The following is a 13,710-nucleotide window of genomic DNA, read 5'->3' on the forward strand; positions in this document are numbered from 1 at the left end:
TCCCCCATCCCATGTTTGCACAGGTAGAAAATGACCAAGGCCAGGTGCAGTGGTGGTCTGTAATCCTGGCACTTTGGGAGGCTGAGGCAGGGGGATCGCAGGAGGTCGAGACCAGCCTGGGCAACATAGCAAGACCCCATCTCTTAAACAAACAAGAAAAAAAATGCATGGCCAGCCATGGTGGCTCATGCCTGTAATCCCAGAATTTTGGGAGGCAAAGGTGGGCAGATAACCTGAGGTCAGGAGTTTGAGACCACCCTGGCCAATGTGGTCAAACCCTGTCTCTACCAAAAGTACAAAAAATTTAGCTGGGCATGGTGGTGGGCACCTGTAATCCCAGCTACTCAGGAGGCTGAGGTAGAAGAATTACTTGAACCCAGGAGGCTGAGGTTCAATGAGTTAAGATCACTCTATGATGCTCCAGCCCGGGCGACACAGCGAGACTCTGTCTCAAACAAAACAAAACAAAACAAAACAAAACAAAAAAAACCTGCAGGTGTTTTCTTGTGGGGGAAAAAAAAATGATGACATTTGCTTACAGACAAAGATGCCATGGTTACACGTGACTCTTTCTCTTGTTGTCTCCAAAGGTGGTGGCCCTTAGTAAGAGAAGTCAGGAGGCGGAGGCTGCTTTTCTGAGTGTTTACAAGCAATTAATTGAAGCACCAGGTAAGAAACGCTTGGGCTCCATAATTGGATAGTTAACGACAATAAATAGCCATTAGGACTGCGACACAGGGACTTTGAAGTGGGATGTGGGGACACACCTGGGTTCCTGGGTGAGGCCAGGCACTCCGTACAGGGCAGGGGGGCTGCGGCCAGTTTGGTGTGACATGTCCCCACAGAGCTCCCCCGATCTTCCCTCATCATGTTGTCACATCAGCCAGGAGCCCGCTTTAGGGGTATCCTGGTGAGATATCCCACCTGGACCTCCTTGGGGAGCTGGAATCTTACCCACTAGAGCCCCCATCCCATTAGCACAGAAGACTGAGGGCTCCCAGTGCTCTCTGCCTGCAGGTGGCAATAGAGGCAAGACCTCCAGTGCCTCCCCCAGAATGGCACAGCCAACCCCAAAAATCTGTTGTTAAGTAAAAGCCAGCCCCAGAAGAGCACATCCTGTAGGATTCCACCTACAGAAAATCTAAAAACAGACAATTAATGTTACTCAGTGGCCAAAAGGGGGAAGCAGTCCATATGGTCATCAACAGATGGATGCATAAACAAAATGTGGCCTAGACTTACAAGGGACTATTACTCAGCCATGAAAAGGAATGAAGGGCTGGGTGCAGGGGATCACACTTGTAATCTCAGCACTTTAGGAGGCCAAGGTGGGCCGATCACCTGAGGTCAGGAGTTTGAGACCAGCCTGGCCAACTCAGCAGTTTTAGTAGAAATCCCATCGCTACTAAAAATACAAAAATTAGCCAGGTGTGGTAGTGGGCACCTGTAATCCCAGCTACTCGGGAGGCTGAGACAGGAGAATTGCTTGAACCCAGAAGGTGGAGATTGCAGTGAGCTGAGAACGTGCCTGCACTCCAGCCTGGATGACAGCAAGATTCTGTCCTCTGTCTCAAATAAAAAAGGAATGGAGCTGTGATATGTGCTTCAATGAAGATGAACCTCGAAAACACAGTGCTGAGTGAAGGAAGCCAGAAACCAAGGCCATGTAGTGTAGGATTCCATTTACATGAAACATCCAGAACAGGAAAGCCATAGATAGAGACAGAGTCGATTGGTGGTTGCCTGGGCTGGGGAGGGAGATTGGAGAGTGACTGCTTAATCAGTATGAGTTTCTTTTTGGGGGATAAAAATATTCTGGAACTAAGTGAACAAGTGGTTGTAGAACATCGAGAATGTACTAAATGCCATTGAATTGTTCACATTAAAATGATAAATTTTCTGTTGTATCAATTTCACCTTAATTGAAAAAAAAAAAAAGTCAACCTGTACTGTTGGAAATCAAGATAGTGGTTTCAAACACTTGAAGGGGGCAAGAGTTCCTGGGAGGGGCCTCTGGGTGCTGGGACTGTGGTTTCTCGGTCCTGGTTTGGGTTACAGTTTGAAAACATTTGGTTGTACACAGAGGATCTATACATATGCCAGACATCCATAAAAGCTTCCCCTATTTTATTTATTTTATTTTATTTTCGAGACAGGGTCTTGCTCTGTCGCCCAGGCTGGAGTACAGTGGCGTGATCTCAGCTCACTGCAACCTCCGCCTCCTGGGTTCAAGCAATTCTCCTGCCTCAGCCTCCCGAGTAGCTGGGATTACAGGCACCCACCACCATTCCCGGCTAACTTTCTGTATTTTTAGTAGAGACAGGGTTGCCCTATATTGGCCAGCCTGGTCTCAAACTCCTGGCCTCAAGTGATCCACCCACCTCAGCCTCCCAAAGTGCTGGGATTACAGGTATGAGCCACCGTGCCCGGCCAAAACTTCCTCTTATTTTAAATGGCCCATCCCCTGCTACCTTCTCATTTACTGACCCAGAAACAGGAGCCCAAAGAGTTGAAACGATCTGCTTACCAATGGCAGAACCCGGAGGAGGCCTTGCTGTGGTAACTCTCCCCACCCAGACCTCCCCCGGTCCTTTCCCCATCCTTCCACACAGTGGCAGGAATCAGCACTACTGGAGGTGTTTGAGGCTGGGGGCCTGTGAAGAGGAAAATGACATCCCACCCTCAGCTGTCCGACTGCAGAACCCAAGCCACAGAGAACACAGAGTCATTTAGACTGGATGTCAAGGTCATTTCTGGGATCTTTGTGTTTGGGACGGGAAAGTCCTCTGTTCCTCTGTCTGGGGCAACTGTCGTGGGTCGGATAGTGTGGCCTCCAAAATTTATGTCTACGTGGAACTTCAAAATATGACCTTATTTGAAAATAAGTCTTTGCAGATGTAATTAGCTAAGGATCTCCAGATGAGATCATCCTGGCTTTAGGGAGAGCCCTGAATCCAATGACTGGTGTCATAAGAAGTATGAAACTAGGCACAGTGGCTCAAGCCTGTAATCCCAGCACTTTGGGAGACAGAGGCAGAAGGATCACTTGAGGTCAGAAGTTCAAGACAAGCCTGGCCAACATGGGGAAATCCCATCTCTACTAAAAATACAAAAATTAGCCAGGCATAGTAGCATGCAAGCCTGTATTCCCAGCTACTCAAGAGGCTGAGGCAGGAGAATCACTTGAACCCAGGAGGCAGAGGTTGCAATGAGATCACACCACTGCACTCTAGCCTGGGTGACAGAGCAAGACCCTGTCTCGAAAAAAAAAAAAAAAGAAAGAAAGAAAAAAGTAGAGGCGAGGGCATAGAGATAGCCACTGAGGAAAGCCGTGTGAAAACAGAGGCAGGGGTGTGAGTGATGTAGCTACAAGGCAAGGAGCACCAAAGATTGCCAGCAACCGCGAGCAACTGGAAGAGACAAGAAGGATCCTCCCCCAGAACCTTCAGAAGGAGTACAGCCCTGCCAGCGTCTTGATTTTGGAGTTCTGGTCCCCAGAACTGCAAGACAATAAGTGTCTGTTGTTTTCAGCCGCCACTGGTGGTGCTTTTTTGCTGCAGCCCTGGGGCACTAGTCCAGTAATGCTGACGCAGCCTGCCCTCCAACAGTGTGTGGGCTGGATGAAGAGGGAGGTCTTCTGGCCTGTTGCTACCCAGTGTGGTCTGTGGACCAGAAACACCAGCCTCACCTGCAAGCTGGTTAGAAATGCAGAGTCTCAGCCGGGTGCGATGGCTCACGCCCGTAATGCCAGTACTTTGGGAGGCCAAGATGGGGGGATCACTTGAAGCCAGGGGTTTGAGACCAGCCTAGGCAACATGGAGAAACCCTGTCTCTACAAAAAATACAGAAAGTATCCGGGCATGGTGGCGGGCGCCTGTGGTCCCAGCTACTTGGGAAGCTATGGTGGGAGAATTGCTCGAACCCAGGAGGTAGAGGTTGCAGTGAGCTGAGATTGTGCCACTGCACTCCAGCCTGGGTGACAGAGCAAGACTCTGTCAAAAAGAAAAAGAGGTTCAACAACAAGCTTCCAAGATGCCGCCCAAAGGAAAAACTGGTTCTGGAAAAGCGGGGAAAGGGGGAGCAGCCTCTGGGAGTGACAGTGCTGACAAGAAGGCTCAAGGTCCCAAAGGTGGTGGCAATGCAGTAAAGGTCAGACACATTCTATGTGAAAAACATGGCAAAATCATGGAAGCCATGGAAAAGTTAAAGTCTGGGATGAGACTCAATGAAGTGGCCTCACAGTATAGTGAAGATAAAGCCAGGCAAGGGGGCGACTTGGGTTGGATGACCAGAGGGTCCATGGTGGGACCATTTCAAGAAGCAGCATTTGCCTTGCCTGTAAGTGGGATGGATAAGTCTGTGTTTACAGACCCACCGGTTAAGACGAAATTTGGATATCATATTATTATGGTTGAAGGAAGAAAATAAAATCATATGAAAGACTGAAAAAAAAAAAAAAAAGAAAGAGAGGGAGGGAGGGAAGGAGGGAGGGAGGGAGGGAGGGAGGGAAGGAAGGAAGGAAGGAAGGAAGGAAGGAAGGAAGGAAGGAAGGAAGGAAGGAAGGAAGGAAAGAAAGAAAGAAATACAGAGTGTCAGACCTCATCCCTGGCCCACGGAATTAGCTTCTGCTCCCCTGGTGATCTTGGAAAACGGGAAAGTTTGAGAAGCACAGGCCTGATGTAGAAGTTGCCTTTGTTCTGTGCTCTGTATTTCACACGCCCCGTGGGAGCAGGTCCAAGCAGCTCGCTTCTCTGTGGCACAGAGAGGTTGAGCCCAATGCCCAAGGTCTCACAGGCAGGGAGAGACGTGACTCGGGTCTCATCATGTATTACAAATTTTTTCAGACTGTGCTCCATGTGGCTGCATGTGGAAGGCTGAGTTAGTTTCCTACGGCTGTTGTAATAAATTACCATAGATGCCTTAAAACAACAGAGATTCATTCCGTCCCTGTTCTGAAGGCCACAGGCCCAAGATCAAGGTGTCAACAGGGCTATACTTTCTCTGAAAGCTCAGGAGGATACTTCCTGGCTTCTTCCAGCTTCTGGTGGCTCCAGGTGTCCCTTGGCTTCTGGCTACATCACTCCAATCTCTCCTCTGTATCTTGGTCTCAGTCTCCCTCTCCTTTCTCTCTCTCTCCTTTTAAAAAAATATATATGAGGTCTTTGCTCTGTGGCCCAGGCTGGAGTGCAGTGGCGTGATCATAGCTCACTGCAACCTCAGACTTCTGAACTCAAACAATCTTCCTGCCTCAGCCTCCCAAGTCCAGCTAATTTTTTAAATTTATTTTTTGTAGTCCCAAAGTCTCACCATGTTACCCAGACTGGTCTCAAACTCCTGGCCTCAAGTGATCCTCCCGCCTCTGCCTCCCAAGTAGCTGGGATTACAGGTGTGAGCCACTGTGCCCAACCTCCTTTCTCTTGTAATGACACTTGTCATTAGATTTAGGGGCCACCTGGATAATCCAGATTGATTTCATCTCAAGATCCTTAATTACATCTGCAAAGACACTTTGGTTCTTTTTTTTTTTTTTTTTTAAGAGACAGGGTCTCGCTCTGTTTCCCAGGTTGGAGTACAGTGGTGCAATCTTGGCTCACTGCAGCCTCGACCTCCTGAGCTCAAGTGATCCTCCCACCTCAGCCTCCCGAGTGGCTGGGTCTGCAGGTGCAGCCACCATGCCCAGCTCAAAGACACTTTGAATAAAGTCACATTCACAGGTTCCAGGCGTTAGGACACAGAGGTATCCTTCTGGGGTGGATGCTCAGCCAGTACACACGCGCCTGCTGCCTGGTCCCATGCTCCACCCCATCCCGCGCTCACGGGAACAGTCCGGCCACGTGGGTTTTCCCAGTGATGAGAGTGGAAGGAATGGCAAGAGCTGATGGCACAGCTGCAGGCTGTGGTCCCTGCGAGGACATGGCGCTATGGCACGAGGCCAAGAGAGCCCATGTGTCTGCAGCTGGGGTCATTATCACGCTCATTGCCGGCCATACCATACTCATGGCTAAGAGGCCCAGTGGCACCATTCCTTGCCACCTTTTTGCTTAAAATGTCTCCACTCTCATCAGTGAGATCTATAAAAAGACACCCTCTTATTTCCCACCCTTTTCGATCCTTTGGGTCCCACCGTGTCAACGATGAATGACACTGGAGGATGACCCTGTACAGACCAGAGATGCCTCCCTGGGTCCCCAGGCAGCGCTCTCCCACGGGACCCCGTAGTACCTCAATTGTAACACGAGGGGGCAGCACTGAGATAGATAGTCGTGTGCTTTCAGGCTCAAAGACACGGATTCAAATCCTGTTTGTGTCACTTACTCACTGCGTGACTGTAGAGGAATTAACTCACCTTCCTGAGCTGCAGTCTCCTCTTCTATAAATTGAGAATAATATTAGAACCTGCCTCATGCTGTTATTTGGAGGCAACAAGGTTCACAGTACATAGCAAGTGCTTACTAAGTGTTAACTACTCTCCTTATCATGTATGTGTCCAGCTTTCCTAGCAGATGTGAGATGCACCAGACATCGGACTGAATCATAGTAAATTTGTATACTCAGAACCTGGTACACAGTAGGCACCTAATAATTGTTGAATATTAGAAATAAGACTCAGCAGCAAAAACGGAAGGAAAGGTTACTGGAGCAAAGAGATACTTCATCAATGAGACCCCCCCCTTCCATGCTCATCTTGTGTTTGTTTACTCAGATAGCATTTATTGGGTGCCTACTGTGTGCCCGGCACTTGCTGGACACTGTGGGGTCACTAGGCACAGCTGTGATCCCACAAACACAGACATGGGCCCAGCCCTCAGAAGCTTACCTTTGAGTGGCAGAAGTGACCAAATCATCGGTCACATAGCCTGTCATCACAGTCACAGGGGGACACCAGCATGTCTAGTGCTTGGGGGTACGGACAGGCAGGAAGACAAAGGGAAACAGAAGGGTCTTACGGCCACCCACTTGGAAACGAGCCCTCATTTGGGGGGTGTTCTTACGGGACCCTCATCTTTCTGGAGAGAAGACTGTTAAAACAGTCATAGGCCAGGGGCCACTCAAGGTCCCAAGATTGCTATGGAACCTTCTGGAAGGTCTATGTGCCCTCTCTCCTCTCTCCCCAAAGCCCGGGAGCAGGGAGGTCATTCCAAGCCCGGCGCTGACTCCACGAGTCTGGTTTCCCAACTCTCCTCCCCAGAAATGCAGGGGCGGGAGAGCTGTCCCCAGCTGTCACCGAGTTAGAGAACGAGGAGCCTTAACTGATGGAGACGTACCATACGAACAGCCCCTTTAGGGCCTCTAATTCATTTTTGAGACATTTAAGAATAACAAAATGTTTTAATGATTTCTTAGGGGAATTAGGAAGACATATTTTTGTTCTCATTAAATTTTATCCTCAGACACAAGAACCAAATGTCAAATGTGTGTTGGGCGCTTCCAGCTTCCCCGCTCCCTGCCGGCCCCCCAGCTCCAACCCCCTCCGTAAAAATAACACTCCTGGAAAATTCTCCGGGACGCGCACGCTCCTGTTTTTATATTTCTTGACAGGCAAATTATTTGTCGAAATACTCCTCCCCGCCACCCGAAGCCACACAAGTCCTGATTCAACATTTTTGTTTTGAGTGACTGCTGCCAACACAGATCTTTGGCAGAGAATACGACAGAGCCTGATGGCTCAGCAAGTATTTTGATAAGTGTGCAGCCTGGATGTCTGTAATTACGAAAGAAAACCGTAAATCTTTTGGATATTGTTCACACAGATGTGGCGTGAAGTGAGAAAAAAAAAAGCAGTAAAACGTGTTAAAAGCATAATTAATGTCATTGTTGTGGGTGATGATGTGATTTAAACCTCTCTGACTTCTGTATTGGTGATGGCTGATTCCTTTATCACACTCGTAGAGCCGCTAGGTACGGACCCAAGCTTCAGAAGGCTAACTTGTTAACTGAGTGATTAGTTAAAAGGAAAAAAAAAAAAAAACAAGGAACGAGGAAATGAGAGGGCAGGCAGATGAACACTGCTGAGGAGATAAGAGACAGGTGAGTGCCCCCAAAATGTTGTTTTCTTCTGTGCTTTGGTTTTTACAAATCTGATGCAGATTGGCAGTTCCTGGCAGACATTTCTCACCCTGCTCCTTCTCTTGGGGGGCGAGGCTGGTCAGGAAGGTGCTCAGCACTCGGGCTATAGAGGCTGACACACCTGGGTGGAACTCTCAGCTTGGTGTTTTGTGCTGTGTGACCTTGGCCAGGGCTTCAACCTCTCTGAGCTCTGGTTTCTGTGTCTTTAGAAGAGGGATAGTAATAGAACCTACTCAGGGGTGGACGTGAGGATTCGCTACGCTGTACATGAAAGCATTCCGCAGGGTTGAGTAATCAGCAGCCCATTGACATCAGGGTATAACAGTTACAGGAGTGACAAGCGTCTGCTATTGATTCTGCGAGGTTCGGTCTGTTGTCAGAGACATTGGGTAAACAGTGGTGCAGGCAACAGGGTTCCTGAGCCTTTAGAATAGGAAAATGCTCTACAACGTTTAAAGTTTTTAAATTTGTCTCCTCGATTATAAAAGTAGCATATGCATGCTGTCAACTTCAGAAAATAGAGAGAAACAGAAAGAGGGAAAACGACCAGCTAGAAAAGCATTTTGTTGTTTTTCTTTTCCGTGATTTTTCCCTGTGTACTTTTTCAAAACAGTTGCTGATTCTGCATGTACCGTTTTTAATTGTTTCCTTTATCTGACATGAAGCACTCATATTTCCCTGTGTGATTATAGATCCCAAGTAACTTTGATTCATTGTACAAACCTAACAATCTCTTGTATAGCTGTATTGTAATTTACCTAACCCCTCTCCAATACTGGACAGTTAGGGGGCTTGGGAATGCATGCCCTATTGGTACTGTGCTGTACCAAGAAGAAAACTTGGGAAGGAAAAGTAGATTGTAGCCTTGTATTGACCACAAACCCCAGAATCAGTGATCAGAATAAGAATGTTTTTCTCCTTGCTGATTTTATATTGCAGTCCTTTATTTACTAGTTGACTAAATATATTCGCATATGTTATAAAACATTCATATTTATACTTTTAGAAATCTCTGGTTTATATCTCCTTAGCCCAGATAGTAGATTTTTTCTACCAGAGAGTAGATTATTTTCTTATTGATTTGTGGACACTCTTTGTATATGAGGGATATTAACCTTTGTCCAGGTATACATGTTTCGTATCTTCTCCCCTGGTTTACCTTTTGTTTCTCAACTTAGTGTATAGTCTCTTGTCTATCGTATGTAGCAGGCATTCAAAAAAATACTTGCAGAAAGCAAGAAATCTTAGCAAACCTTTGCTTTGTAGATTCTGAATATAAGGTCCTGTTTTAAAAATCTTTCTCACCTCAAGGGTATGAGGGGTTTTTTTTGGACTTTTGTGATCTTAATTTTTAAACATTTACATTTGAACCAGTTGAAATATAATAGATACTGATAGAAGTAGCAGGGGAGATGAAGCATCTAGCTTTGTTTTTGTCCCAAATAACTCATTTCAGTGCCATCTAGTGGATCAGCCACCTGCACAACTACAGGAAATAGAGATTTTCTACGATTAGAAATTGTTGTCTGTGCTAGCCTTCCCTCGTTCCCTCCTCCTCTCCCTCCTCCATGCCCACGCTTCTGCTCAGTTAGTCCCATAATGGTCAGTGGAACATTGAAGGTTAACATAAAACAGTATTTCACCCGTTAAAAAAGGAAAAGCTTAACAATGCAGATTTTCCTGAAGATGACAGTTAACTTTATTTATTATTATTATTATTATTATTATTATTATTATTATTTCTGAGATGTAGTCTCATTCTGTCACCCAGGCTGGAGTGCAGTGGCGCAATCTCAGCTCACTGCAACCTCTGCCTCCAGGGTTCAAGCAATTCTCGTGCCTCAGCTTCCTGAGTAGCTGGGATTACAGGCACATGCCACTACACCCAGCTAATTTTGTATTTTTAGTAGAGACAAGGTTTCACCACGTTGGTCAGGCTGGTCTCGAACTCCCAACCTCAGGTGATCCACCTGCCTCAGCCTCCCAAAGTGGTGAGATTGCAGACGTGAGCCACCGCACCCAGGTGACAGTTAACTTTAGAAGGCAGTGTCCCACCATTTCCTGCCACACCTCTGCCCACGTCGTTTCCTCTTCCAGGAGCGCCCTTTCCCCATGACCCCCTGGCTACACTTTGCTCCTCCCAGCAGCTCGGGGTTGAAAAGTGGACTGAATGAAAGCATCCAGCTGGGTGCTGCTGCCTGGGAGGTGTTCAGTAAAGGCCAGTCCCTTTCGGAAGGGAGGACAGGCATTTGAGCCGTGGCGTTTCATTAGCTCATGCTCTGAGTGCTTGCTATGTGCCTAGCCCTGTGGGAACTCAAGCTCAAGTCCAGGCCTGCCCTTGGGGACTCTCGGGTTCAGCAGGGACAACATGACCCAAAGGCAGACAACCAGAATACACAACAGAGAACAGGCTTCAAGGAAGGACGGCTGGGGGAGGCCTCAGAGAGGGAGGCCTTTGGACCTGGTTTTAAAGGTTGAAGTACCACCAAGTGGAGATCATTTCTGGGGTATTTTCTGTGTGTCAGGCAGTGTGTTCAGCCCTTACAGATATAATTTCACTGATTCCACACACACACATACCCTGGGAGGTAGGCTCCATCATCCTTCCTCACTGGGAAGCTGAAGAAGTACGGGCTCAGAGAATTCAAGCCACTTGCCCAAGGTCACACAGCAGAGAAGTGATGGAGCCTGAATCTAGACCTGCCCCCTGACCCAGTTCCTACCCACTACCCCAGTTGCAGGATGAATTTAATAATCCAAGGAGCTTGGACAAAACCACTGGAGATTTGAGCTCTAAAAAGAGTGAAAAACAGTTAAAGGGTCTTTGCTGCCAGTAGATTGAAAAGTTCCAGACTGGAAGGATGAGGCCTTGGCTGAAATGCAGATGTGTTGCTCGAGGAAGAACAAGTGGAACTTTCATTCGGGGGAGACAGTCATACACTCCCAACCTGGTGGGTGGAGGAAGAAGGAGCAAGACTCCAGGTTGAAGGACCTCCCTGCAGAACCAGGCCAATCCTGTGCTGCCATTTTGCTTCCCACATCACACTTGACTTCTCCGAGCCTCAGTTTCCCCAATGTAAAATGTGGATAATGACCTCCCCTCATTATAGGGGCCTTTGGATGGGTTCAGTGAGCAACAGAGAACACTAAACATGGTGCCCAGCAGTCATTGCCCCATGCAATTTATTCAGTAAATATTGAGTGCCTACTGTTTGCCAGGCACTCTGTCAACAATGGGGGCACGATGCTGAGCAAAACAGACACTACCCCTGCCCCCCTGGAACTTTCTGCACAGCTCAGTATATAAGTACTTGATTTTGTTGTTGTTGTTGTTTTGGGGTTTTTTTTTGTTAGGGTTTGTTTGTTTGTTTGTTTTTAGTAGAGCCGGGATTTCACCGTGGGCCAGGCTGGTCTTGAACTGCTGACCTCAGATGATCTACCCGCCTCGGCCTCCCAAAGTGCTGAGATTACAGGCGTGAGCTACCACTCCTGGCCAAGAACTTTATTTGTATTGTAAGACCTGTGGGTTTGAGTCCTGGCTGTGCTATTCCCTGGCTGGGTGGCCTTGAGTAACTGGCTCAACCAACCTCTCTGAGCAGCTGTTTCCTCCTTTGGAAAGCAAACTCACCTCCCAGTGCCACTGGGAGGGCTGAGGAAGGTGAGGAGTGTAAAGTCCTTAGCTGGGTGTCTGGCACATAGTAAATGCTCAGTAAACAGTGACTGTTGCTATTGGTGGTGGTGGTATTAATTATTACCATCAGCACCCAGTGCTGACAAAGAAGACCCTCATTCCCAGCCCTCTGTCCCTGCCCAAGCCAGGAGAAAGCCCCCGCCGGCCCCACCACCAACTGCCCCAAGAAAGGAGTGGGTAGACACATGGCTCACAGCTGCATATAAGGACTTGGCACCCCATCTGCTATTGAAAAGTTTAGATTAAAGGATCAAAGTTAGTCTTGCTGCCACCATCAATAGCCTGAGCCTCCCACCCCCGCAGGCGCCCGGAGCCCAGGCCCAGATGGGAGAAGGCTTCTGTCTCGAAGATATTTTGGAGGGGTGCACGCATACTTCTGCATAAATGTGTTTCTAAACAGCCTCTCGGACAGCCTTTCCGGCTCCGTGTTTCCTAAAAAAGCTCCAAATGCCACTTTCCTTCAGATGGACATAGTGGGAGGATAGAGACAGCTTTTCCTAGATTCCCCAACCCCCTCCATGATTTAAAAAAAAAAAAAAAAAAAAAAAAACACCAACAGCATCAGCTAGTGGTGAAAGATGGAATAGGCTGTGTTGTACCCACCAGTGCCTTTAGAAAGTCTGGTGTGGTCTTCAGATAGTATCAGTCCTTTGACTGTGTTCTCTATGGGTTTGGATTCCATGTAACCAAATGAATTAGTCATTTTACTAAGCAGTTTGCGCCCCAGAGCAGGTTGGTGTGTGTAGGACAAAGGGGGGTACACTTCCCCACAGTGTCCCCCATCCCTGCATGCCCATCAGGACCTGCCACCTCTGATGGCTCATAGTGGATCCAAGTCTGCCAGTCATCAGCGCATCAGAAGGGTCTGTTGTATTTAAACACTTTAGATTTGGGGTCTGCACATCCAGGTTGGGTCTAAGGCTGTTTGATCGTCATGGCCACCGCCCTGGTCTGTCTGTTGACTATCTGCGTGTTGCGGGAGTGAGTGGGGAAATAAAGTCCTGCTCACACCCCTGCGTGGTGCTGGCAGCTCTGGGCAGCCGCATGTGTCGGCTGGAAGGCTTCCGGGAGAAGTGCTGAGCCTAACAGAAACCTGCGTCGCTGGCTCCAGGCGAGGAGCTGCACGGATGCCCTGTCACTTCTCCTGACACTGGGATACCAGGCTTGCCAGACGCTGGAGTGGGGGCATGATTTTAGAGGTCGGGGCTTGGCGGCACCTAGTATTTCCCCAGGTGCAGAGTCCACATGATATTAGAGACAGCCTGGGTGTGACCGGACCCAAGACTGAAACTTTGAACACATTGCAGGCCATGCGGGTGCCATCTTTCTGCTCCCTTCTGAGTAAAGTCTCAGCCAGGTGCTGGAGCATCTTCAACACCTCCACACCACCTGCAGCTCTCCCCTTTGAACCTCAGGAGAGGCAGCCCAGGCTCAAGGTCTTGGGCAGGCCACAAGGTCTAATGAAAATTCAGATTCAGTAACATCCATTTTCTGTTGTTTTTTTTTTTTCCTTGCCTTTATTTTTATGGTTGAAGCACCTTCTACTTATGATACAAGATCCCGATTTTCTATTTATGAAAGTGAGACAAAACATTCCTTTAAAATATATGTATTTTTAAAAAGTGAGTCAGCCAGGCACAGTAGCTCATGCCTATAATCAAAGCACTTTGGGAGGCTGAGGTGGGAGGATCGCTTGAGTTCAGGAGATCGAGACCAGCCTGGGCAACATAACAAGACTCCGTCTCTACAAAAAATTTTAAAACTAGCTGGGTATGGTGACATGTGCCTGTAGTCCTAGCTACTGGGGAGGCTGAGGTGGGAGGATCACATGAGCCCAAGGAGTTGAGGCTGCAGTGAGCCGCCAGGATCACACTACTGCACTCCAGCCTGGATGACAGTGTGAAACCCTGTCTCAAAACAAAAATAAATAAAAAGTGAGTCACATAGGGCAG

General features: G+C 48.0%; 1 protein-coding gene and 1 pseudogene across 6 annotated transcripts in view; both read left to right on the forward strand.

The window, feature by feature from the left end:
* CUX2 (cut like homeobox 2) overlaps positions 1-13,710 on the forward strand; it is a 319,501-nt gene that overhangs the window by 232,197 nt on the left and 73,594 nt on the right. For all 5 annotated transcript variants that reach the window (XM_031650754.1, XM_031650756.1, XM_031650753.1 and 2 more), the window contains exon 4: positions 591-669. In XM_031650754.1, the coding sequence (XP_031506614.1) occupies positions 591-669 (79 nt within the window). The remainder of the gene's footprint in view (positions 1-590; positions 670-13,710) is intronic.
* LOC116268932 lies at positions 3,969-4,454 on the forward strand (annotated as a pseudogene). Its single transcript, XR_004176201.1, has one exon. The product of XR_004176201.1 is annotated as a peptidyl-prolyl cis-trans isomerase NIMA-interacting 4 pseudogene (transcript).

Source organism: Papio anubis, chromosome 9 (assembly GCF_008728515.1).
Source record: "Papio anubis isolate 15944 chromosome 9, Panubis1.0, whole genome shotgun sequence".
In the NCBI taxonomy this organism is placed as follows: domain Eukaryota; kingdom Metazoa; phylum Chordata; class Mammalia; order Primates; family Cercopithecidae; genus Papio; species Papio anubis.